Consider the following 27,959-nt stretch of genomic DNA (forward strand, 5'->3'; position numbering starts at 1 on the left):
AAACAGATAAAAGAATACTCAATAGAATTACCAGTACAATTAAGAGCAAGATACTAGGCATTAAAAGATCAGAAGTGATTCTTTTCAGCAGAGTAAGAAATGGCATCAGAAAAACACTGACTTTAAAACTACCTTAACAGAACTTGAATAATACAGAAAAACACAAAGATAGTTGTGATGAAAAAGACCATTCTATGAGTAACATAAAAAGTACAGCAAATGCCTGATTATAAGGTTGATGGGGAAACAATGCACTTTAAGACTGTGAAGGTAATTTTAAAGACAAATTTTAGAGGGCCTTAAAGCTAAAGGATGGGCTGGGGTATAGTTGAGTGGTTCAGCATATTTGCCTACCACATGCAAGGCCCTGGGTTCAGTCCCAGGACAAAAAAAGTGAGTGTAATGAAGAATCTGAACTTCACTAGAAGAAAGTTAATGTCTGTAAACATGACCAAGATGTGCTCTAGGAAGACTGGTAAACTTAAATCAATCCTTAAATATTTAAGGCCTAAACCAATGAATGGTACTCAAGTACGACTGTACCAAAGAATCACCTGTAATGCTTTCAAAGATATTGTTGCTGTGTCCACCCATCAACAGCTTGTGGTTCATTTGTGGATCTAATTTGGGATTAGATTCAAGCAGCACAACAAACTTTGTGTTTGTCTTTGTTCTGAATATTTGCTTTGAGATGGAGTCTTAGTCTTGCTATGTTGTCCAGACTGGTCTCAACTCCAGTGATCCTCCTATCTCAGCTTCCCGTGTAGCTGAGACTACATGCATGCACCCAGCACCAGCTTACCCCAAGCTTTTAAAACTACAACCATAGGGGCTTGGGTTGTGGCTCAGCAGTAGAGCACTCGCCTAGCATGTGCTAGGCCCTGTGTCCAACTACAACTAAAAAAAATATTTAAAAAAAAAGAAACTACAACCATAGATGATTCTAGTATGTCAGCAAAGTTGAAAAATTGTGGTAGTATAAAATCCTGATTTTTCCTGTATCATACATATCTGTAATAAAACTTATAAATTAGGCACAGTAAGATTAGCAATAACAGAAAAATTATAATAGACCATAAGTTATACAAACACAGTATCTCTCTGTACACAAACATGACAAGCGATGGCTCTTAAGTGATGATTCATGTCCCTTGCAGGACAGAACAGATGGAAAGATTTCATCGTGCTACTGAGAACATCCTACAATTTAAAACTTATGAACTGTTCTTTCCCACTTATTTTCAGATCTAAGTTAACTAAAACTGCAGAAAATGAAACTATAGGTAATGGGAGACTATTACGTATCTGTGTGTGTGTGTGTGTGTGTGTGTGCGTGTGTGTATGTGTCCATCTCAAAATTCTGATGAAATTACCTACAACTAGCTAAGGTGACCCAGTACAACCCAAACTAAAAGCAGTTATACCGTTCCCACCACAAAACAAAAACAAATTGAATATATACAATTTATTTAATAAATTAATGTCATTCAAAATACAGTGCCAGAACATTATGCAGTTGAACATGCTAGTAATGTTTGTCATGAAGCACCTGTGCTCATGTTAGATTGGCGGCGCCCCACTACTGCTAGTGGTTCCTGGGATTAATGCCAGAGCAGCGCTAGTTATCTGCTCTTCTGCACAGCTTGTGCAGAAAATTCCTGAACAGTTCACCTTCCTAATCCTAACCCCCCAACACACACACATCAGGTTAAAAAAAAACACACCCTGACAGCTAACAGATACCTATACACAATCACTCTACAGTAATGCTTGTTATTAAATTAAGATGTAATGACCTGGTTAACCCACTCTAAAACTTTAAGATGGAGAACTACATCAGCAGCAGGTAGTTATATGCATGAGCCAATGTTAATGTAATACAGAAGTGGAGACATTTACTGATTAAAGCTCCACACAGACCCGCACAATGAGGGGCTAGCAATTCATATTGCAAGCCCAGCAACTTAAGTCCACACCTGGCAAATGACCAGCTGAATGGACAACCTGTATTCTAGACAGACAAGTATAAGTTAGTGGAAAGAGAGTACATGCACCTAATAGTATAGTTAGACTGATCCTGCAGTCATAGCTTTCCCTGTGTAATACCATGAAGTTATGGAAGATCTTCTTCAACTATAGTATAGGATTTAGACAACATTTCTATACCAACATGGACATTAGTGTTAAGTGCAGCTGAATTAATTACACTGGAAAAACTGTATTCCAGGACTTCAAAACAGAAGCACAAGAATGAAATCCATATACTGAATTAACCTCAGCACAATTTGTGATATACCACACTAGGAACAGGAAACTACTTTTGTAAGTGAACTTCTTGAACTGTACATACACAGGGCTAACAATGTAAGATAATCAGACTTATGCTCTCATGATACACATAAAAGTTTCTCATTATTGAATAACCTATTTCAATTATGGAAGCATATCTTTCTGTAAGACTCACTGATATATATTATACTGATGCAAATATTAAGTAGGGCATAAAAATAAAATTTATCAAAGATAGATATTTATGTACTCATATTTAGTCCTTTCATATCCTCCCATTTAGCAAAGGAAATGACAAAGCGCATGAAATCAGGCGTGCACTCCCTGAACTCCACAACTATACAGGTGGTAGTGTGACCATTTCTCCATCCAGTTCAAACTCTTCTGTCCCATCTGGTGAAAAAAGATAAGTTGGTGGTTTCCATGGAGATTCTTCAAGGCAGGATGGATAAAGTTTCCCCACAGTGCATCGAAAATCTCTCCCTAAGTCCCACAGTACACGTTCAGATATGTGCTGCCGCAGAGACCACCGATCAAGTTCCAGATCATATTGGTAGGTGACATACTTAGCTCGCTCATTTAAGTGGGTTTCTCGCATAAACACACAAAGAGAATTTGAGATCACAACAGCTCTAACACAAGGGTCAGAGTATCTCTTAGCAGGGATGTTGGCTGCCATTTTCCACTCGTTTTTATTCACATCATAGATTTCCACAGTTACTGAAGACCCATCTACAGTGCCAGAGGGGAATCTTATGCCAGAATTGGTAGCAATATGTAACCCTCCAATATAGAAAATTTTATCACCGAAAGCTGCAGCTGAAGCAAAGGATCTGCTAGTCTGTCTCATGGCCATTTCTACCCATGAATCAGACCTTGGAAAGTAACAGTACATGAGGTTCAGTGTCATCACATAAATGCAGTCATGAACCACAACTGCTGCACTCCATTGCCAAGCACAAGGCAAAGGGCTTACCATTGTCCACTCATCCTTCTCAGTGTCATATCTTTCTACAGTCCTCCGATTAAGTTCTCCACCTACACTATCTCCTCCAATTGCATAGATGTAGCCTTCACAGCAAACCAAAGATGGCTTTATGCGGACAAAAAGCATTGGGGTCTTTGGAAACCAGGTATTTTGCTGTGCATCAAACCAATAAAAACAATTCACAGTTCTGAAGGCAGTCTGGAGTTTACTTGTTTTACTGTGATTTGTTTTTGTGTTTTTTAGAGGAACTTGACCCCCTGCTATGTAGATGTCATTATCAGGGGTTACAACTGTCCCAACCTTATGCAAATCAGCTGGTGGGCTGCATAGCTTGTAAACTTTTTCTGCCTGGGGGCTGTAACAGACAGAAGAGTAAAGACTACATGGATTTTCTGAAGATGCTTCAATAAAAATCATCATCTCCTCTTTAGTCATCCCCAGTCTGGGTTTGAAAAACTTGGGCATGGACTTATAAAGACCTTGAACCACCACAGACTTATCATTGGGTGGCAGACCTTGAAACCAAGCCCTCTGTGTTACTTCTGAAAGTGCATCAATTCTGATTTGGCTAAGAACTGAAGACAAATACTGGGATCGTGATTCTGTGTTGTACTCTAGCCATAGCATAGCAGCTTCTCGAACTGTTTCTTCCTTTTCTACATTTAAATTGTCACTACTGAGAATGTCTATCAGTAGATCATGTGACAGCTGCATAAATGCTTCCTGGTGATACACAGCAGTAAACTTATGCTCCACCATTCTTTTAGCACTTTGTTTTAATTCTTCACAACTGAAGAGATCAGCAAAACTCAACAATCGCACACAATTCTCTGCATTAATTTTTTTAATTAAATATTCTCGGCAACGTTGTAACACATCTTCTACCTAAAGTAAAACAAACAGAAAAAAGGCTGGTAAAAGCAAGATAGACAATTTTACTGTTTTGGTGCTAGAGACTGAACTCCAGGCCTCATGCATTCTAAGCAATGCTCTACCACTGAACTACACACTCAGCCCCAACTTTTACTTTTATCTAAGATATAGACGTGTTTGGACTAAGGTTAGGACTAAGGAAATAAGGTCTTCCAGTAATAATAGAAAACTGCAGTTTTGCATTTTCTTTCTCTCACCTAAGGCCTACACACCTGTCCAAGAAAGAGTACACGCCATGCATAGTGGCACACAACTGTAATCCCAGCCATTCAGAAGGTTTAGGCAGGAGAATCACAAGTTCAAGGACAGCCTAAACTAGTGAGACTCTGTTTCAAATTAAAAATAAAATTTTTAAAAAAGGGCTGGACAAGGAATACCACTATGTATCATTATAAGGCATCAATAAAGAAAGAAAAAAAAGTCTGAGGTGGGTTAGGGATGTAGCTCAGTGGTAGAGTGCTTGTCTATCATGTGTAAAGCCCTCCGAGTTCAATTCCCAGCCACAAAACCCATCATACAGTACTGAATAGGCATTTAAAAAAATAAAAGAGCCTGGGGGCTGGGGTTGTGACTCACTGGTAGAACGCTCACCTAGCACGTGTGAGTCGCTGGGTCCTATCCTAAGCACCACATAAAATAATAAATAGGACTGGGATATAAAGCCTATATCTCAGGCTTACCAGACAACCCAACCAAGAGAGAAGAGTACTGCTGCATCTGGGTAAGCAATATGACTTTCATTAATATGGCAGAAAAGAATTACAAGGAACAGTGTTGATATTAACATTAAATGTTCTAGAATGTGAATTTATTTATAGTAAGTATTCTAGAATCTGAATTTCTTTAAATGCATCAATTTCTTAGCAATTATTTTAGTTCCTGGCTTTATGAAAAACTTGCAAACTACAGAAAATCAGTGCTTACAGTAAAGCACTCATGGGTGGTTTAGTCCCCAGTTCCAAAACCCAAACTTCAAACCTTTTACAATTGAAATAAGGCAGTCATATGAAGCCAGAAAATCATGTATAATAAATAAAAATTAATTTACCATTCTTATCCAGAGAGGTAAGACAGTAAACCACATTTATGTAAGTTATAAATAACCTACTATTTTTGTATGGTGCTAGAGATCAAACCCAAGTCCTTGGCACATCCTAGACAAGTACTCTACCACTGAACTACACTCCCAGCCCTATGTTACCTACATTTAAATGACACACTTTGCTATTCTAAGCTTCTGTTTCTTTCTTCCTAAGAAGGAAAAGTAGATCTCCATTGGTCAGAAGTGCTACTTACAGCCAAGTTTGGTAGTGCACACCTATACTCCAGCTACTTATCAGAAGGCTGAGGCAGAAGTATGGAAAGTTCAAGGCCAGTCCAGACTTACCAGGACCCTATCTCAAAATAATAAAAGAGGCTAGGGATATAGCTCAGTGGCAGAGTGCACTACAAAAAAAAAAAAAAAGAGTGCTTCTACAACACTTTTTCAGCATCCTAGTGATTAACCAGAAACAGTTCCTAGTGAGAAATAAAGTTGCTTGAATTCAGAACTTGGATTGGCCAGTCAGTACATATGTACTATTAGGAAAGTTGTTTTACCTCTCTCTCTAGGCCTCACTTTTCTCTCATATAAAATGGTGAAATAGTTCTCGTCTACTTCAAACGATTATTGTTAAGGATTAGATGAAAATCTACATGAAGCATCAGTAAATGTCTGGTATCTAAAAATATTACTTTGAGCCAGGTGTGATGGCACACGCCTATAATCCCAGATGCTCGGGAGGCTGAGGCAGGACAATCTCAAGTTCAAAGCCAGCCTGAGCAATGGCGAAGCGCTAAGAAACTCAGTGAGATCTTATCTCTAAATAAAATACAACATAGACTGGGGATATGGCTCAGTGACAGAGTGCCCCTGAGTTCAATCTCCGGTACCAAAAAAATAAAAAAATTACTTTGCATGATTAGTAATGAAAGTCAAGTAGTAGTCATAAAAAGCCCTATATCTCAGGCTTACCAGACAACCCAACCCAAGAGAGAGAGAGTTCTGCTGTATCTGGGTAAGCAATATGACTTTCATTAATATGGCAGGAAAGAATTATAAGGAACAGTGTTGATATTAACATTAAATGTTCTAGAATGTGAATTTATTTACAGTAAGTATTCCAGAATCTGAATTTCTTTAAATGCATCAATTTCTTAGCAATTATTTTAGTTCCTGGCTTAAAGAAAAACTTGCAAACTACAGAAAAATCAATGCTTACAGTAAGCAGTTTTCCCTTCCAAGTTTGAATTCAGGATGTGAATACCTTTGAGTCTAAAGCACAAAATAAAGCTACTACAGCCTCAACTTCCACAAAACTGTAGACACAAAATACTGCACAATTTTACAGTACAAGACTGAAAAGAAAAGAAGCTACATAGGGAATGAATTGAGTTCTAGTTCCCAGAGTTATACTCAGGTATTAACATCTGACTAGTGTCATTCGTAATTATTAGCACACGTTTATCATATACCTATGAGGTACCATGAACTTTTTGCTCCCCAAATTTAACCAATGGAGAAAGTTTCTGAAGTAGTGTTATTACAAAACATGAAAAGAAATGAGGAAAATACTTATATTCCTCTTAAAATTAAAAAAGGGAGGGTTGAGGTTGTAGCTCAGTGGTTCAGTGCTTGCTTCGCATGCATGAGGCACTGGGTTCGATCCTCAGCACCACATAAAAAATAAATAAATAAAAACAAAGATATTGCATCCACCTACAATAAAAAAAACTTTTTTAAAGGGAATGTAAGAGAAAAATACAGTTTATCACACTATATCAACCATCACTTTTTGTTTTACTTTATTTCTTAATAACTTAATATAGTCCTATAACCATTATAAATATTTAAATTCAATAATTTCCATGAAAACCTAAACTCTGAAAATACCAGACATTAATATGTTTAAGCTTTAAACATGGAAAATTATAGCATTTAAATTTAAAAACATTAAGATTAATTTGAAATCTAAATTCGCAGGCATATTAGGCAGAATATGAAATCAGGATGAAATTATCATCTACCTTTTTAATTAAGTTCCTATTATAAAACTAGGTTAACCAGTGAAACAAAACCTATTCTTTTATCTCTTTTCACATTTTATAAATAGAGAAAAAAAAAGTTCCCCTTTAAAATCTGCAATAAGAAAACTACATACATGAAATATCAGCAAAACAATGTTTCCTGCAAAATAAACCAACTGAAGTACATAACCGAGAGGGAAAAAACTGCTTACCTGAAGGAAACAAGCTGTTTCATAAAGCTGTTCTACAGTGCTGTCACTTATTGCCAAGTTACCCGTGTATGCATAAGTTATTATTATCTGTAAGGTGGCAGCATCCACATTCCTCAGGTGTACATGTGTCTGCTTGCTTTCACTTAGTCCACTCATGAACATAGCCCTATAGTAGAACATGGGAAAACAAAGCTGAAGAATTCAGTGTAAAACAAATGCAGAACTAAAAAGAAATGATTAGACAACATGAGATATTTATTTAGAATATTTACTTAAGAAGTTTATTGAAGGAAACAACAGAGAAGCATGTATGATCCAGTCCCAGAGATATACCAGATTATTTCACTATCCATTGTGGGTAAACACATATAAATTAACCTATTCCTGGGGCCAGGGTTGTGGCTCAGTGGTAGAGCGCTTGCCTAGCACATGAGGAACTGGGTTCAATCCTCAGCACCACATAAAAATAACTAAACAAAATAAAGGCACTGCGCCTCCATACAACTAAAAAAAATTAATCTACTCCTTATAGTTGTACAGTGAAATACTATTCAGCAATAAAAAAAAAAAAAAAATACTGGGGCTGGGGTTGTGGCACTGCGGTAGAATGCTCGCCTAGCACGTGTAAGGTGCTGGGTTCGATCCTCAGCACCACATAAAAATAAATAAATAACAATGAAGGTATTGTATCCAACTACAACCAAAAAAAAATAAAATTTAAAAAAAGACAAATATTATAACATATATGAACCTCAAAAACATTGCTGCTCAGTGAAGAAGCCAGATATAAGATCACATATTGTATAAATCCATTTGTATTAGTCCAGAAAAGGAAAATAAACAGAGAGATTAGCAGTTACCTAGAGCAGAGATTAAGAATGGGGAGTGACCCCAGTACTGGCTGCAGGATACACCTGACAAAATCCAAAATTGCACAGGTCTTTTATATATAATGGCATAGTTCTTGTATATCCTTTTCTTTTGGATAATTGAAAATGAAATATTATTCAGCAATAAAAAAGAAATGTTCATAAAAACTATACATAAATGAACTTCAAAAACATGCTCAGTGAAGAAACCAACATAAGACCACGCTGCAAGTATCCATTTATATGAAATGGTTCAAAAAAGGAAAATAAACAGAGATTAGTAGTTACCTAGGGCTGAGAATAAGAATGGGGAGTTGAACCCAGGGACACTCTAATCACTGAGCTGCATCCCCAATCCATTTTATTCTTTGAGATAGGGTATATGCATAGAAGAGAAAAGCCCCTAAATGTAGTGATTAAGAAAAAAGAATGATTAAAAAAGAAAGAATGGCAGGCGGGGCTAGGGTTGTGGCTCAGTTGTAGAAGGTGTGCAAGGCCCTGGGTTTGATCCTCAGCACTATATATATATATATATATATATATATATATATATATATATATATATATACACATACACATACACACACACACATACACACAGATAGATAGATAGAACGAAGATATTATGTCCAAGAACAACCAAAAAAATGTTTTGTTTTTTTTAAAATTACATATAAAGGGGGAAGGAAAAAAAAGAGAGAGAGAGAGAAATAATGTGTTTCAGTAGATGGGGTAGAGAGGTGATGGGAGGGGAGGGGAGGGGAGGATAGGAAGGGCAGCAGAATACAACAGACACTAGTATGGCAGTATGTATAAACGTGGCTGTATAACCAATGTAATCCTGCAATCTGTACACGTGGAAAAATAAGAATTCATACCCCATTTGAATCAAATGTATGATATGTCAAGATCATTGTAATGTTAAAAAAAAAGAATGGCAGGCTGGGCTGGGGCTGTAGCTCAGCAGTAGAGTCTCACAAGGCACTGGGCTCAATCCTCAGCATAAAAACTTATGAATAAAATAAAGGTACTGTGTCCATCTACGATTAAAAATATTGGGGCGGGGGAAGAATAGCAGATCGGGGTTGGCTCAGTGGCAGAACAGGTGCCTAGCAAGCATGAAGCATGGGTTCAATCCCTGGCACCACATAAAAATGAACAAATAAAATAAAGGTATTGTGTCCACATACAACTAAAAAAAAAAAGAATGAATGAGACATCAGGCAGGGCACAGTGGTACATGCCTGTAACCCCAGGAACCCTGAAGGCTGAAGCAGGAAGATCCCAAGTTCAAGACTAGCCTCAGCAGTTTAGTGAAGCCCTAAGCAACTTAGCAAGATGCTGTCTCAAAAAAAAAAAAAAAATTTTTTTTTTTTTTGGTACCAGCCAGTAAAATCAGAGGCACTTAACCACTAAGCCACATCCCCAACCCTTTTGTGTTTTATTTAGAGACAGGGTTGGTTGGTGCCTTCCTTTTGCTGAGGCTGGCTTTGAACTCTGGATCCTCCTGCCTCAGCCTCCCAAACCATCTGGATTACAGATGTGTGCCACTGGGCCTGGCTTAAAAATTTTTTAAGGCTGGGAATGTGGCTCAGTGATTAAGCTCCTCTTGGTTCAATCATCATTACTCCCCCATCCCCCCACACCAAAAAGAATGGGATCCATCATAACAATCACTAGCTTTGGCCTCTCAAGGATAAGATGAGGAGTCAGACATGATGGTATATCCATGTAATCCCAGCTACTTGGGAGACTGAGGCAGGATAATCACAAATTCAAAACCAGCCTCAAAACCTTAGCACCTGGTCTCAAAAAATGAAGAGGGGCTGGGGATGTGGCTCAAGTGGTAGCGCACTCACCTAGCATATGTGAGGCACTGGGTTCGATTCTCAGCACCACATAAAAATAAAATAAAGACATTGTGTCCACCTTAAAAAGAACATTAAAAAAAAAATGAAGAGTTGGGGGACACCTTCAAAATTGATAAAATATGGTAGATCCAACTGTTAAAGGGGCATAGTTGAATACATAAGGTTCATGGAGATACTGAAAAATAAACTGGAATGATGAGTTAAGACATCATGGAAAGCCTTTAAAGTAAGATAAGAGGTAAGTGGTAGAGTATGTGCTTATTAGCATGTACAAGGCCCTGGTTCAATCCTCAGCACCAAAAATGAAAAAAAAGGAGGAGTCTGAGCTTTTTCTTGTACATAATGGAAAAGACTAAAGGATTTTAAGTCAAGATTTAGTATGATGGGCCGGGATTGTAGCTCAGTGGAAGAGCACATGTCTAGCATGTGTGAGGGACTAGGTTAATTCCTCAGCACTATATAAAATAAAGGTCCACTGACAACTAAAAACTATTAAAAAAAATTCAACATGATAAAATGTACTGCAGGATGACTTCAAGAGCCAAAGACTAGCAGTATGAAAACTTGTTTTAGGCTACAGCAATGAGAATTAAAACACCTGAGATGAAGGTGCCAGAAATGGATACAAAAAATATTACAAAGGGCCTACAAGTCCTGATTATTTTCTGAACAAAGGCAATGGGATAGAGCACAAAACAGGCAAGGAGGAGTCAAAATTACCTATTCATTTTCTATTAAGAACCTGAAAAACTATTGTTAGCCATTTAAAGAAAAATTGTAAATCCAAGAAGAAAAGTTAATCCCAGGAGAAAAGTAAGTTAAATTTTGGATATATGTGATTTAAAGGCAGATGGGTCAAATGGAAATAATAATCAGATAAATATTAAATATCAGTGGAACAATGAAGGTGACACATTCTTGCAGTAGAAACTAAAGACAGGTAAGTTATGTGAGAAAGATTAAAAAACTACAAAAGAAAAACCCACTCAAGAATTTCAATGATGGGATTGTGGGTTAGTGGTAGGCACTTGCCTAGCATGTGTGAGGCACTGGGTTCAATTCTCAGCATCACATATAAATAAATAAATTTTTTTAATTAAAAAAAAAAAAAAAAAGAATCCCAATGAAAGAGGGCTGGGATGTAGTTCAGTGATAGAGTAACTGCCTAGCCTACACAAGGCACTGGGTTCACAGTGGTAAAGCACCCCAGAGTTCAATCTCCAGTACCACCAAAAATAAAATCATGAGAGAAATAATCATCAGACCAGCATAATACTACTCAAAAACTGGTGTCAAAACTGTGAAGTTGGGCTGGGGCTGTAGCTCGGTGGTAGCGTGCCCGCCTTGCACATGTTAGGCCCTGGGTTCAATCCTCAGCACCATATAAAAATAAATAAAAATATTGTGTCCAAGTACAACTAAAAAAAAAAAAAAAAAGAAAAATTAAAATTGTGAAGTCAAGGGAAATAAATGCCGTAAAAGCAATTAGTCACAGATGACTTCTAATATAGCTCAGAATGAGCAATAAGAATGGTAGCTTGATTCCAGACAAGCAAGGAGTGGAAAGGGGGTACAAACAATGTCAATTAGGGTGATCAATGACTTCCCACTAAAGGACACCGAATGGCCACAAATAAATTTGACTGAAAAATAAAGAGCCAGGAAATGTTCTTAAAAAATGTTCAAAACACTTATTGTTACCAGCTTCACCTTTCTGGCATGGAAAATGGGAGATAATCACAAGCAACCTGAAAAAGAACTGTAAAGGTTCTGAATAAAAATGAAAGATGGGGCTGGGGTCGTGGCTCAGCAGCAGAATACTCACCTAGCACATGTGAGAGGTGCTGGGTTCGATCCTCAGCACCATATAAAAATATATAAGTAAAATAAAGGTATAAAAAAAATTGAAAGATTTAGGGCAGGGGTTGTGGCTCACGGGGAGAGCGCTCGCCTTGTACATGGTAAAGCACTGGGTTCAATCCTCAGCACCACATACACATAAATAAATAAATAAATAAATAAATAAATAAATAAATAAATAAATAAATAAATAAATAAAACAAAGGTATTGTATCCATCTAGCAACTAAAAAAAAACATTCAAAATAAAATGAAATATTTAGGGATCAAGCGGTTGTTTTTACCTTTATTCTAGAAGGCAGTAACTTTGAAAAGGGACTAAGGGCAAGAGAATGGCTGACTATACAGAGGCACGGAGATTAGTTATTCCTAAATTATGCTTTATTGACAACAAACTAATGAACTTCTGTAAAGTAAATGAGTTTCCTAAAGACCAACAATAGTAGAAGCCTAGCCAATCTGAAACTTTCAAACTGACATTTTTAAGCAAAAGCAAATCATAATTTACATAATACAGTAACAGATTAAGTACCATACAAGTTCTGGTTAATTCTCAAATAATTCTCTCATTTGGGGTCTAAAACATTCAGTAAATGTTACCAGGAAATACAAACTACTATTCAGAAGTATCTACAGGTTTTTGATGGGATGGTACAGGTAACACAAACCACAAAGGAAGAACATATCTAGTTTAATAGGCAGAATTTCTAAATTTGTAGTAGCACTGTATGTAACATCTGGAAACCTGAAAGTGGAATCCTGTTGAAGAAAACTTGGAAAAAGATCAAAGTATACAATAATTTACCCATTTCAGATAAAAGATCATATATGGCAAGAATATTATTAATATATGGGTGTTTTCTTCTTACTGCTATTCAACTGACCCACAGATAAGATCTTTGTGATAAGTAGCTTTAATACAAACATATACTGGACTATTAACTCATTTCATAAATATAAAATATATGACTTGCTTTTGGGAGGTCATATTCCTTCAGATGATCAAGGAAACTTAAAAAAAAAAAAAAAGGAACTGCTAGTAATAAGAAATAATGAAAGTCTCAGAAGGACTCGTCTTTAAGATTGTAATATTAATGAAAAATTCAAGTTTCCTGGTCTTTAAGAACACTAATTTCAACTATATTGGTTAAAGATAAATAACCTCATGGCTAGAGAATTTTAAAAATGTTATCTCTACAGTCACAAACTTTATAATAAAGGAGGAAAAATAGAAGACAACTAAGTAAACCCATGTGTTACTTTCTGATCAAAATAAAGAAAAGACAGAAAATATTAATAGAATTTCTGTACAGGTTTGAAAGTTAGATCAGATGACAAAGGATCCTAAATTACAAATCTCAATCTGAAAATCCATAACTAAGGCAAAAAGCTCTTTCCATGAATAGGTAATCAATTTATAATTAATGGCCATTAAAAAGGAAAACTTATGAGCCAAGGTATTGACTGAACTTGGAACCTTGATCTGTAACCTAAGTTAATATATCTGGGGGGAGGGGGAAAACGCTCCCCCCCCCAGCATTGTAACCATTTACAATGTTCTTTAATACACAGATTCTAATAAACAGATGCAATTTCATATCTCAAACCCACCAAATGAGTATTTCTGGCTTTGTAATCCAATGATCTCCAATTGTAAAAGCACCCAACAGAATTCTAATGATTAAACAGGTTTTTTAATCAATATTTGCAAACAGACTAATCTTTCTGACAGAGAAAAAAAATCAGTGCCTGAAATTTCATAAAAAATTCAGATTCAACCAAAATAAAAAAATATAGGCACAGCTAGGCAACTAGCATTTTGGCCTTAGCTTCTGCAATTATGGGATGTGGTACATTGAGGAATGTGAAGTTTCTCTATCTTCATATAAATTAGCCTTGAAAGGTCAGTTTAATCTGTCCTGTTTATAGCTGCCACTAAAGAGCAGCAGAAATTAATTCATTGCTGATCTTCATTTACCCTGTTAACATTTGTAGCAGGAATACACTGATATGCATTTAATTCATCTTTATTCACCCTGTCCTTTCCAAATATTAAATAAAAGTCCACTTAAGGGTACAGAACACAAAAAACAATTTCTATGTCCAGCTTCTATTCTTTTTCATGAAACTTAAAGATGCAAAAGATCATAAAAAATGTGAAGTTAAGCTTTAAAAAAGGTATCCCAAGAATAATAGTAACCAAGTCTAAGAAAAAGATACATTTTTGTGAAGGAAATAATAACAGTTATTATCTTCTAAAAATTATTAGTCTATTACAACTTAAATTTATAAACAAGGATCACTGTTTTCTCAATGTAGTATTTGAATATCTCCAGAGTAAAATTATCTGATTTTAATTTCTCTGAAAGAAAAAAGTGTTCTCAATCTTCATGTCTCCCTAACATTGAAACTTTACCTTAGGTAATTTTAAAAAATCTCTTGTATTTATGCCTTTGTAAAACCTTTTTTTGTATGTTACATATGTTAGGAAATAAAGTGACAATACTACATCATCTAAACTGAAAATTTAAGCAAAACATTGAGACCTAATTTTTTTTTTCAAAGGGGGGGGGGGAGAGAATTTTTTAGTATTTATTTTTTAGTTTTCGGCGGACACAACATCTTTGTTTGTATGTGGTGCTGAGGATCGAACCTGAGCCGCACACATGCCAGGCGAGCGCGCTGCCGCTTGAGCCACATCCCCAGCTCGAGACCTAATTTTTTAAAAAAATTTAATATATAAAAGAATTCCTCCTAAAACAAGCTAACAATCTTATTTATAATTACAAACTTATCAAGGTTAAAGTACTTACCTGAAATAAGAGCTACATGTTGCAAGAACCATCTTATGACAAGGGAATTCAGTGCCCTCAACAATTAACACTATGTCAGTAAACAACTGCTGTTCATAAAACAGTTTCAACTGTTCCAACAAGGATACAGCATATTCAGTATTGATCTGCCTCTCGTCTTGAGTGGACATGACTGTATTCCATTAATATCTCCCGGAACAGATTAGAAAAGTCAGTCTTGATAGAAGGTCAAGTGAATACTTCAGAAATAAAAGAGAAAGTCTGCTTGCTGTTATCTGCAGCATTCAGAACCAAGACTGACACAGTCACTAATGAATAGTATCTTGTTATAGGCTTAAAATCACTGCTAGGTCATCCTGTGTTAATTAGATTCTTCAGAGTTTTTCAACATGGTCTTCAGACATCCTGCTCAAATTTGCAATTGTGCAGCTCATGAGTAAAAGAGAAAAATACAGGAGGTAGATTTTGTGGCAACATCCTATGTTCAATGATCCTCCAGAGAACTAAAAAGAAAAAAGATCAGTTAAATTATCTAGGCCAGTACACTTCTAGACTACAATGTTTAAAATGGCAGCTTATAAATTATATTTATTTGAAGTTAAACTTTAGAGATTAAAATAAAAATGACACATGAGAAAAATGAACATTTTAAAAGTCTACATTAAAAAAAAAGAAAATTAGCACTTAACAGTTTTTCTACATCATGTACAGCCACAAGAATGAGAAGTTATATTCTATGTATGTATATGTCAAAATACATTCTACTGTCATGTATAACTAAAATAAAACACTTAAAGAGTTTTAACTTTCTGTCTTCTATGCAAAGTATAAACATCCCAGGAAAATAGGAACACATGAGGAGTAAGCATACTTTTTTTTTCTTCAAAGAATTTAAGTTGCCAAAACCAGATCTAATTATTTGCTTAGCAAAAACACATAACCATAATTAAAGGGGAGTAAGAACCCTCACTCTTGTAATGACTGTCATCTTTAAATATATTTTAAATGTTAAGACTTCATATTTAATTAAAATGATTTAAACTACACAATAAATAGATTTAAACTATTTATTTCCAATGTGTAGGATGTGTTGGGGGGGGGGGGGCGAATATTCTTCAAGGTGCTTGGGATTGGACCTAATCCTGCACACATGCTAAGAAAGCAAGCACTACCACTGAGCAGCACCTTCAGCCCTAAGCTATATATTCTAAAATCTGCAGGTCAATAGTGTGAGAGAAGAAATGTATTTCTTTGCAGAATGGATCTTTCCTAGGAATCTTATGTTTAAGCATACAATTTTATTGAAAAAAAAACATAAATGGAGGGAAATATGTGTTCATAAAACAGTAAATGCCATATTACTCAAATATGAATATTTTCCAAATTAGTAAGTTAGTTTAAATACAAAGACCATCTGAATCTTACTTTCAGGGAAATTACCTGTAAGAATGCACAAAAGATGTCAAAATATTGGGGGGGGGGGGGCAATTTGTTAAGACTCATTAAATATTAAGATGTATTATCAATGTAATATAAATCCAAGCACACACAAGACATTAGACTACCACGAGGATAAACATGGCATTTCAAATTAGGAAGATTGGCTTATTTCAACATATAAAAGCTAGAAGAACTAACTACTTGAAGGAAAAAAAAAAAAAACCCTAGGTTTTAGTCATACTGCGTACAATTCATCAAAAAAATTCCAGATGAATGAAAGTTTCACTTTGAAATCTTATTTGGAATTTAGTACTTACAACATGCGGCAAAGGAATTAACAGAAAAACGAGAGAAAATCCAGACAAAATGCTACTATAAGCTACAAAACTACCACCTCGGGGCTGTAGTTGTGGCTCAGTGGTAGAGTACTTACCTAGCATATATGAGGCACTAGGTTGGATCCTCAGCACCACATAAAATAAACAAACAAAATAAAAATATTGTGGCCATCTATAACTAAAAAAAAAAAAACTACCACCTCTTCGTCTTTTATTAAACAACCTTTAGATCTCTTAATCAGAAAATAGTGATTTTGACATTAAAAACTATAAATATGACCATCACTAAAACCACTAATATTTTTCTCTCAAAATATCATCCATTATGTCAAAAAGAAGATCATATCATATCTTCCTGCCAAGCTATACTATTACACAAATTGTTAACTTGATATAGACTGTCAAATTCCAACAAATATGGAAATAACTAAAACAGGTGCAAAAGCAGAGTGAGACTTTGGTTCATTTAAGGTAGCATCTTTGCTTTTCCAGAACTGATTTATACTATAAATCTAAGTTCTATTACTCCAACTTCTAAAGCTAACAATACCTAAAATCACTGGCTATTGCCACATTAATAATGCAGCAAGATCTGGTGCTATAAGAGTGTAGAAAAAGAATCATTCTCATACACACAAGTAAGCAGATACCCACCCACAATCCCTTATTCAAAACTTTTGGGACAGTTATATTCTGTAACTAAGAATTTTTCAGATTTTACAGCAGTAATGTGGTACATGTATCCTATTTAAAAAAATCCTCTCAAGGACTCTAGGGCAGTGCTCCGTAAGTAGACACATTATCTTTGCTGGGGGAAACACTGTAAAAAATAAAAATTATACATAGCTTCATGTATAATTTTTTTCATGTTTCTTCTTCAGGTCAGGTTTACTAGCAAAATTTTTCTTTTAATTTTTTTGAATCTCAAAATTGCAAGTAAAGTATTGCAAAAAAACAACATTTGGCATTGCAAATGCTTAATACCTTCTACATCAATGGTACTCATAAAGATTTTTCTCATAAAAATATATGCATTTAGAGCAGTACATGGAAGACACCCATACAGAGGCATTTATGACATTTGTTATGTAAGGAAAATAAAGGAATAGAGACAGAGCAGGTGGTTTTTTAAACAAGTGTTTGTTTGCATACAACAATATGAAGGATATGTCAAGGCCATGAAGTAATTTTAACAACCCCAAGGGCAATATGCCTTCTTGAATCCCATCCCCTTATTAAAAATCAAAACTATGGGGATATATATATATACACACACACACACACACACACACACACACACACGTGAATATGCATCCATTTGGGCTGGGCATATAGCTCAGTAGAGCACTTGCCTGACTTGTAAAGTCTGGGGTTCCATCCTAGCCCTGCAACAAAAGGCCTGCAAGGGGGGTGGGGGGATACATGCCTTAATAAACTCAAAAGTCCTAACCCCAGCTATAGGACCCCAAATTGTCTTCATCCATGTTCAAACAAAGTGACAGCAACTGGTGACCAGGGCCAAGTTGCACTTAAGGATATACTGCTACATCTCAGAATTTCTTAGAGACTAGTATAGATAAGTCTGGTCACTCATTAGCCACACAATGATACGACCTGATTTTTCTATACGACCTGATTTTTCTATAATGATTTTTGAGGGTCTCATTTTTATTTTTTATCTGGATTTTGCTAGATTTATAATCCACGAGAGAAATCTTAAATAAAAATTACATTAAAATAAGCAGAAGTCATTCAGACATCACACTAAACAGGAATTCAAACAGATGTATATCTAGTACAATTTAAAACAAAATTAGTATCTTATCTCTCTGGGAACACAGACTGCAAAAATGTATCAATTAAACATACAAATAGTTCTAAAGTTTAGGATGATCAACCAACACGTTTCAAATTCCCCATAACACATCTAACAAGAAAGAAAGAAAAAGAAAGAAAAGAGAGAGAGAGAGAGAGAGAGAGAGACAGAAAGAAAGTCTGTACTATAATACTTAACTATGAAGTGAAATATTACATATTTCACAAAAATTTCTTTTAACTGTATTGTTTTTCATACCATTCCATATTACATCAAAAATTAACTTCAAAAAGTCACATATTCCTGTTATTCTTAGAAGCTGGCATCCTCAGATTGAATAATTCTCAGGTACCAAGGAAACTGTTTAATTTTATTATAAATTAATAGCTGCTTAAATTTAATTCAAGAATGTTTATTGAGAATTTATTAAGTGCCAATAATTGCACTTGAAGTACCTAGGTTGAGAGGTGCCAATCATTAAAGGTTCCAAAACACCAAGTGCATTTATTCTCACTATAGGCTACAGGGAAAACCATAGTTGGCAATTAAAAACATGGTGTTTTAAAAAACAGTAGTCACTAGAGGCAGAGTGAAGCAAGCTGCATATTAAAAACATTTTTCTTGAAATGGAACTGTTCTGGTCTTTCATTTCCAAACTTTTAATTTATTTATTTATTTATTCATTTTTTCAAGAGTGGGGTATTGCAGATTGAGTCCAGGTTCTTGTGCATGCTAAATTGAGCACAGGCTCTACCATTCAGTTACACTTCCAGCCCTAAAACTGTTTGTTTCCAAGATAGGGTATCACTCTATCACCAAGTTTGGTCTTGAACTCCAAACTTTTTGTTCCCCTGTGATAGCGGGGGTTGAACCGAGAGGCACTCTACCACTAAGCTAAATTCCCCACTCTTTTTATTTTAAGACAGGATCTTGCTTAGGTGTCATGACTGGTGCTGAATTTGTGATCCTCCTGCCTCAGCCTCCTGGGTTGCTGGGAACACGTGTGCACATCCTCACACAGCTTTGAACTCCAAACTATGATAGAAACAAGAATACGAGAAATTTTATTCTTTACCTTAAAAACTGTAATACAAGCAAAATGAACAAAGGCTTGGTGCTTGGTTCCACTGCTAACAGTGGTTCACACTGGGAAAGAAAGAACAACTTACTAAAGATCTACTTAAATATTGCGAGTTTTATTAACATATATAATGATTACCTAATTTAAAAAAGAAAACTTTCCAAAGATATATTAATATTTTCTTTCACCATAAAGACAAGATACTTTAGGGTTTGGGGACTGTTAAGATCTCCCTGCGTCCAATGAGTTTGTCTGGATGAACCCAACTATGATATAAAAAAACAAACAAACAAACAAACAAAAAAAACTCCCATCCCAAGGCAGCCAAACACAATATGTAAATAAATGGATATGAGTATTTCAATAAAACTTTATTTACAAAAACAGGCCACATGTACCAATCTCTGCTTTAGACTGCTTGATGAAATATTGACTCAGTGACTAAAATATATACTTGGAAGTTTTTGCTGGAATGTTTTCCCTTCAGACCACAAAAATGAGAAAAATTACAAATTTTAAATTTTTGGAAGTTGAATTACATGTAATTCTTATTTAACCTAACCTGTATAGATTCTTTTCTTCTCAATTGAATATTCTAATATCTCTCACTTAATCACACAACTACCTTCCCAAACTCTTGCTCGTTTGATGGACTTCAGAAACAGATTTTGCTATGAATACCTTTTATTAAGGTTCAAAAATGAAGAAGACATCCCTCTCTCCAGATAATTTGTTGGGGGGTGGGGGGAATAACAACAAAGGCTAATACAGATTTGAAAACACTTAGCTGGGTTCACACCTGCATTCTCTATGACTTAGGAGGCTGAGGCAGGAGGATTTCTTGAGCCCAGGAGCTGGAGGCCAATATAGACAATATAACAAGACCCTGTTCTAAAAACCAAACCTAAAAACAAACACTACTACTACTGCCACTACTGATGATGATGATGATATTAAAAAACCTTGAAACTACTGTTTTTTCAACCACATCTATATACATCTGAAAAACAGATATATACAAGACAATTCTTGTATAAAGGTATTTAGTGAACACATGGATTATTAGATGAACCAAAGGCCAAAGAAAATAGGAAATCGGACTGGGGATGTGGCTTAAGCGGTAGTGCGCTCGCCTGGCATGCGTGCGGCCCGGGTTTGATCCTCAGCACCACATACAAACAAAGATGTTGTGTCCGCTGAAAACTAAAAAAAAAATAAATATTAAAAATTCTCTCTAAAAAAAAAAAATAGGAAATCACTGTTATATGCCACAATTCCTGGTACCAAGTACTTGAAGATTAATAGGAAAGTCCTAAAGTTGATCATTATAATATATTCTACAATGAAAAATGCCAACTGGCATTAAAAATTAAATGGGAGCCATGCAAATAGCATATACTCAAAGAAAAGTACTATGTATTTTAACATGAAAACTGCCGATTTTTAATTTATTTTTATTTTTTAGCTGTAATTGGACATAATACCTTTAATTATTTTTATGTGGTGCTGAGGATTGAACTCTGCCTCTCACATGCTAGGCAAACGGTATACCACTGAACCACAACCCCAGCCCAAAACTATGGATGTTTTTAACTTCTCCCGCCCCCCCCAACCAAGTCCTGAGCTCAGTTCAATGGTTTTAACTGATTTGCTTGACAGAAGAGAATAAGAGTAAGGTTGGAATGCTACACACAAAATGAGATCCCTTTCTCTATCCACTAATTATTAAAAGTACAAAGTCCTGCTTATTTTTTACACCTAAGGACTTCCTATACAAGTAAAACGATAAATTGAAATAACTGAAGGAAAACATTTCTCCTTCTAATATTTTTAGAAACTCAAGTCTAAAAGGTTCTGAGTAAAAGTACCACAAAAACATTTCAAAGCAAACAACCTGCAACTAAATAAGCATCAAAATTAATCAGTAATGTACAGACACACAATTCCACTTACAAATCTAAAACACCTCCTACAGAAAATTATTTCAATATTTTTCTCCCTTAAATAATCAAAGTGACTAGAGTAAAATCTTTGTAGAGCTAACCTGATTTTTCAATTTTACCATAAAAACAAACGCAGGAAAAAACTTATTTCATAAGTATAAGTTCACTGTCTGAATTGCTCACTTCACTTTCCTATAATAGTATTAAAGGGCTGGGGTTGGGGTTCAGTGGTGGTGGAGTGCCTATCTAGCACGCACAAGGCCTTGGGTTAGATTCCCAACACCACACACAAAAAATATTTAGGTCTTCAGGATGCAAAATATGCTTGAGTATCTGCAAAGGAAATTTACACAAATACTACTCTAATACTCAAAGAGATAACAATAACAATGAATTTGTCCTATAGGTTTTAAATATTGATATTAAAGACTAAAGAACCAACGAAGAGAGAAATGTATGAAATGTTGAAATTTTTAAAACCATTCCAAACACTTTCTAAGGTTTCAGAGGCTGAAGGCAGTATTTTCATGGGGGAGGGGGTTGAGGAAGAAGATGACTAATTTCATTTTGAAACCTAGTTATCATTTTACAGGTGGTGTATCAGTAGAACCCTTCTAATGAGGAGTTACAGAAACACAAACAGAAGCAAAGCAAACTTTCCCAATGTTAATCAGGCAAGATTACAGGCTCAAGAAAAAAAAAGTAAGGGATTAAGTACTATGAATATGAAAATGAGACAAATAACTGAGCAATGAATGAAAAATGGAGGGGCTGGGGATGTGGCTCAAGCGGTTGCACGCTTGCCTGGCATGTGTGCGGCCCGGGTTTGATCCTCAGCACCACATACAAACAAAGATGTTGTGTCCACTGAAAACTAAAAAATAAATATTAAAATTCTCTCTCTCTTTAAAAAAAAAAAAATGGAGGAAGGATAAATAATAGAAAGATGCCAGGCATGGTGGCACACACTTTGTAATCTCAATGATTTGAAAGGCTGAGATAGGAGGAGTGCCAAATTTAAGGCGAACCATGGGAATTTAGCAAGACTCTGTCTTAAAATAAAAAATAGAAAGGGTTGGGGATGTAGTGCAGTGTAAACTGCTCCTGGGTTCAATTCCTAGTACCAGGAATTTCTTAAAATAATAAGACTGGACACAGTGGTACACACCTATTTTCCCACTTGGGAAGCTGAGACAAGAGGATCACAAATTCGATGTCAGCCTGCACAATTTTTTAAAGGGTTCGAATGTAGCTCAGTGGTAGAATGCTTGCCTAGCATGCATAAGGCCCTGAGTTCAATCTCCAGTACTGCAAAATTAATTAATTAATTAATTAAACAAGGGCTGGAAGCATAGCTCAGTGGTAAACAATTGCCAAGAAGCACAAGGCTAATTTTGAGCCCAGCAATGCAAAAAAATATTTTTAAATAATAATAATTATAATCACTGCAGCTATTCAGGAGGCTAAGGCAGTAATATCTCAAGCTCAAGGCCAATCTGGGCAACAAAGCAAAAATTTTTTTTAAAAATAACAATAATTAAATTTTTAAAAATGGGGCTGGAGTCATGGCTCAGTGGTAGAGCACTTGCCTGACATGTGTGAGGCCCTCTGTTCAAGGCAGATCTCTCCTCCACAAAGGGTAGTGGGATACATACTTCATTTCATCCACAGGAAACACTTTCAATGTGCTGCATCTTTCAATGCTACAAATATCAGTACAGAAGACTGAAAACTTCTCTTAGAAAGGATTCAGAGTATTCTGGGTATCAAGTATTGCAAAAAAAAAAAAAAAAAAAGTCATGAGCATGGAACTCAAAACTACTTGGTTTGAAAGCCTAGTTCTGCACTGAACTGTTTGCTCATCTGTAAAATGAAAATAAAAACAGAACTCTCTTCAATGATTTATTCAAGGATTAAATGAGTTTAAAGGCCTGAAACACAGTACTACTATGTAAAATTTTGCAATTACCATTAGTCCACTCACTGGTTAAGCTTTTGTAGTACTTTCCAAGTTCCTGATCTCCATACCTTTACCAGGACTAAAAATTACAATTATGAGGTCTCAGCACTTGAAATAATTCTTTTCATCCTGGCTAAATGGTATTTTGTTTTTTGGCAGTGCTGGGGATTGAACCCAAGTTTTCACTGGGCAAACGTTCTATTAATGACCTATATCCCCAGTCCTAAACAGTATTTGAGACAAGAAAAATTCATTCAAAGTTTTTAGAGAATATTTTGATGGTACAAATCATAAAAAAAAAAAAAAAAAACAAATTCATCAAAAACTAGTATTGTGAAAACTGATGTCAGTGCACAAAAACTAAATTCGGAGTCATGATGGCACAATCATAAAAACTAATCTTTCTTCATTTCAATGTGATAAGCTTCTCCTTTGGTAGGACAAAACACTGATGCTAGAAAGTTTGCTTTAAAATTATCAAAAGTATTTGTTCTTTTGATTATCAAATGCTACATAAAGAATTTTCTGAGTTTTAACAAGTAGCAACAACAACAAAAAAAACCACCTTGCCCTTTGAAGAATTTCTCTAGTTTAATAAATTTCAACATTTTTCTTTCTCTAGCCAAATTCACAACTTATAACTAGTCCCCTGTGTTCCTTCTTTATAATACTGAAAAGACCAAATGGTTCCATCAGGTTATTATGTTCAGCACCCTAAACAAATTCAGGGTAGTGTAAGAATCTGTACTGTATTATGACTAGTAAGTTATCTTGCTTTTAAAAAACTAAAGAATAAAAAAGGCACACCACCTGTGATAAAGTAATTATATGAATGTAGTATGTCCTTTTATTTTGGACACATTCCCCCCCCCCCATAGCCTTGTATAGTGTCTTATTAAGAAAGCTGTGGAAAGGCATGCTAATGCAAAACTGACCTCAACTTTTTCATGGAACTTCATTTTCCACCAAATCAATGATTTATTAAATCACAGTCGATTTCCTAGATATTCAAACACTCATGTATGAAGTCATGAGGAGCCTAGCCAACAATGATTATGACTAGTTTCTTTCTTTAAGTAAAAGTGAAGGTAAACTTTTTCTTAGAAGCTTACCAAAGAAATTACAAGTCACTACTTGTCAGAGGCATGAGAATAGGGTAGAGAAATAAAGGGAAGTCTCTCTTGTCAAATAATTATATTTTCTCCAAATCTCTTATAATAATTCCTTTCTCCTACAAAGAATCGAAGCACTTCAAATCCACACCAAGAGAACCAGCAACACTCTTCATACACTTAAAAAACTACTGGAACCAAACTGGGCATTCTGAGTTATTTAAATATCATTTGGTCTATTCAAACTCTACAAAACTGGAAAAGACTGAGGTGTAAGGAAAGAATGAAATCTTCATTTGTATGTCCTTTTTCCCAGTACCAACTGTGTTAGGAATGTGGACAAACAAAATAATTATTTTTTCTCTTAAACGTGCATAATCTTTAGAAAAAAACAAGGTATTCTTTGGCTTTATAAAGACTGCACTCAAGTTTCTAGGAATTTACTATGCACCATCAATACAATGTTCAATGTTTAGATATGATGAAATAGTTCATTATTTCCAATAACCAAAGAGAAAAAAAAAATCCATGGAGTGTGTACTTAACTACTAGAATATGTCTCTTCCATCCCATCTTCTTACAGGTCCTGTGAATAACATTAGATTTTATGACAATGCTTCTTATGGGAGCAAAAAGGGGTAGGAGTTATAGAACTTACAAACTCTTCTACAACGCCATGTACTGAGAAAAAGAGCACTACGTAGAGAATAGCACTCTTGTGTGGACTAGAACGTGCTCAAGAGAAACGCCATAGTCCTGAAGAAAATTGACAGACCTCTTAAAGATTTTAGGACCCTATCTAAAAGGTATTAAAAAAGCACTAGGCCAACAAAAGATCAAAGCAGTAAACTTAACATCAGTTACCAGCCAAATTAAAATAATAGAAAATTTCACACCATGGAGATTGGAAAACTGGCTGAATTGACTTCTGAATGTATTTTAGGTCGGGGGGGGGGGCGGGGGATCCTTTTGAAAAAAAAAACTGCCAGAAAAAAAGTTCTCTACTAACTTAACTCATTCACAACTGGGAAGAGATGCGCAGTCCTTACTACTCAAATTCAGGCAAAAATTCCTAATTCAGGGTAGGGTAAACTGGTAACTAACTGCTTCACTGTAAGAATTAATTTTCGTCAGAGCGTACTGCGATAGGGTTGTTTCTGAATGCCTGATTGCTCAGTGAGCCAGACATACAGATTCATGTATAAACAACACGTGACCAGTCCTGGTCCCCTACGTTTTGATGAGACTAACTGATGTAGACGTTGGCCAAAGCATACATTTTTAAAGTTAACTTCTCCATTCTGAATCCTTTGTTTCAATTTGAACAGGCATTCGTGGAAACTGACCATTCTAGAAATCCTGTAGACAGTGGAACGGATATTCCTCTCCCTTTAAGGTAACTACAAAGAGATCTTAAAGATTGCTCAGCCAGAAGGAAAAAAGCCGTTAACTCCAAAGAACTGCGGGACGGCGAACTAAGATACTCTGCTACTCCACTACTTTCCAATTCATAAGAAGGAGGTGGTCGAGTTCATATAAGTTAACGATTTCACAGTCTAAAGTAAACACGTACACAATTTCCCGTCTCAAAGGGCAGCTTCTGCTTTCTCCTTAAAATCATTAGTAGACCATAATAGGATCTCTGTTAATCTAGACCGCTCTTGGTTTACTTAAGACGCATCAGAAACATAACAAAAACAAAAACATAAGGAAGGGGCTGCCCTCCTCCAGCGCACGCTGTCGCGAACACACCGCGGGTAGTCGAGTGAAGGCGCGCTGTTCGGGAAAGGGCGGGCGGCACCTGGGAGACCCGCGGCCACCGAGAACCCAGGCCCGGGCCGGAAACGCCCCCGCGGGAGCGCCCGGGCCGCCCGCCCCTCCCCCCGCGGCGGAAGCGACGCGGGTTTGAAAGAGGCCGCGGCCGCCGCCGCCGCCGCCGCCGCCCCCCGCCCGCCGGGCCACAAAGGGCTGAACCCCCTCTTGCCACAAGCTTCCTCCCCAACTCTTCACACAGGTCGCCACAGGCTCCCCTTCCCGCCCAGCGCCCGCGATGCCTGCTCACCCGAGTCCCTCAGTCCCTCGATCCGGCCGGCGGGCCCGAACACACAAGGCCGCGCGGGCGCAGGGGCGGGGGCGTGGCCCTTTCGCAGCGGCCCCGGCCGGGGTCTCGCCTCCGCCTCCCGCCGAGGAAGGCTGGCGCCGCCGCCTCTTCTTTCCGGTTTCTTCTCGCGCCCACCCTCGGCCCGCCAGTACGGTGCGGAAAGCAGCGTCTTCTGCGGGAGCGCCGCACGCTCCTCAGGGCCCAGCCGCCGCCAGACTCCTCCCTCGGGAGCCGCGCCGCCTCGTCAGCCCCGGGCCGCGAGACGCCCAACTCACCGCCCGCGCCCCGCCCCCGCCGCGCGCTCTCGCCCCTTCCGCGGCCCGGAAGCGCGCGGGCAGCGGACCGTTGGCCCGCCCGCAAGCGCGCCCACCCCTCCCCCGGCCTCCCTTCCCTCCCCTCGCGCGCCTGTCGACACAAGCGGCAGTTTTTCAGTTTCCCGGGTTCTCGAGACAGGCCCCTCGTCCCCCGCCCTCAGCTGACTTACCCCGCCCTTTTCCTTTGCTGGATCCCACCGGAAAGCCAAAACAATTGAGGCCGCGCAGGCGCGAAGAAAGAAACGGAAAGAGCAGGAAGGGCGGGGGCGGCGCGAGGTGACGGCGAGCGTAAATGAAGGGGGTTCCCGGGAAAGGTCAGGGGAGCCCGCCGAGGGCGCCTGCGCGGAGGAAGGGTCTCGGATCAGCGCGGGCCTGCGGCGCGAGCTCTATCTGGCAGTGGCGGGTTAGAGAGCTGGCGAAAGGAGGGGCCTGAGAAATTCAGCATTAAGAAATCCAGGCCCCAAAACACCCTATTTTATGACACCGGCAGTCGTTTTCCTCTTAGATTTTTTTCCCCTGGAAATGGCAGATATTTGCAGGCTGGGTCAAGGAGTGGGAGCTTGTAAGACTAAACAATGCCAGACCTGGGAAGTGGGAACCTAGGAAGACGTTGGGCTTTGTCTCCTCCGTCCTTGCTCTCCAAAACACGCCTTCCACTTTCTAAAGCATGTTGAGTTTTCTGAGGCCAAGGAAAAGGTCAAAGTAGCACCCGGAAGGACCCGCAGTTGGGGAAGGAGGGGAGCGTCTGCGAGGAAAGACTCCAGTTTTTGGTGCAATGCGACGGCTCCCCTTCTCTCAAATTCCAACGCGAAGCGCTTGTATCAGCAAATGGCTGTGGCCCTCACTAGTGTGATTAACTTGCCATAGCTTGTTAGCAAGCAGAAGGTTGTAGTTTTGCTGTCTCATTTGCTAGGAGTTATTCATGGATCAAAAAATGAGCAGAAATGCTCACAC

General features: G+C 37.3%; 1 protein-coding gene across 2 annotated transcripts; it reads right to left on the bottom strand.

Moving 5' to 3' along the window:
- Positions 1 to 1,450: 1,450 nt before the first annotated feature.
- Kbtbd2 (kelch repeat and BTB domain containing 2) lies at positions 1,451 to 27,298 on the bottom strand. Of its 2 annotated transcripts, none has more exons than XM_046426041.2 (4): positions 27,176 to 27,298; positions 14,901 to 15,403; positions 7,489 to 7,654; positions 1,451 to 4,162 (listed from the first exon to the last, which is right to left on the bottom strand). In XM_046426041.2, exons 2-4 carry the CDS (start codon positions 15,068 to 15,070, stop codon positions 2,627 to 2,629), a joined length of 1,872 nt encoding a protein of 623 aa, XP_046281997.1. In that variant the 5' UTR covers positions 15,071 to 15,403; positions 27,176 to 27,298; the 3' UTR covers positions 1,451 to 2,626. The 2 variants fall into 2 exon arrangements, with proteins under 2 accessions (XP_046281997.1, XP_046281996.1); XM_046426040.2 differs by lacking the exon at positions 27,176 to 27,298 and adding an exon at positions 26,653 to 26,960.
- Positions 27,299 to 27,959: the final 661 nt, after the last annotated feature.

Source organism: Marmota monax, unplaced genomic scaffold (assembly GCF_021218885.2).
Source record: "Marmota monax isolate L192 unplaced genomic scaffold, Marmota_monax_Labrador192_F-V1.1 WCK01_AAM20220418_F8-fsc00133, whole genome shotgun sequence".
NCBI lineage: Eukaryota > Metazoa > Chordata > Mammalia > Rodentia > Sciuridae > Marmota > Marmota monax.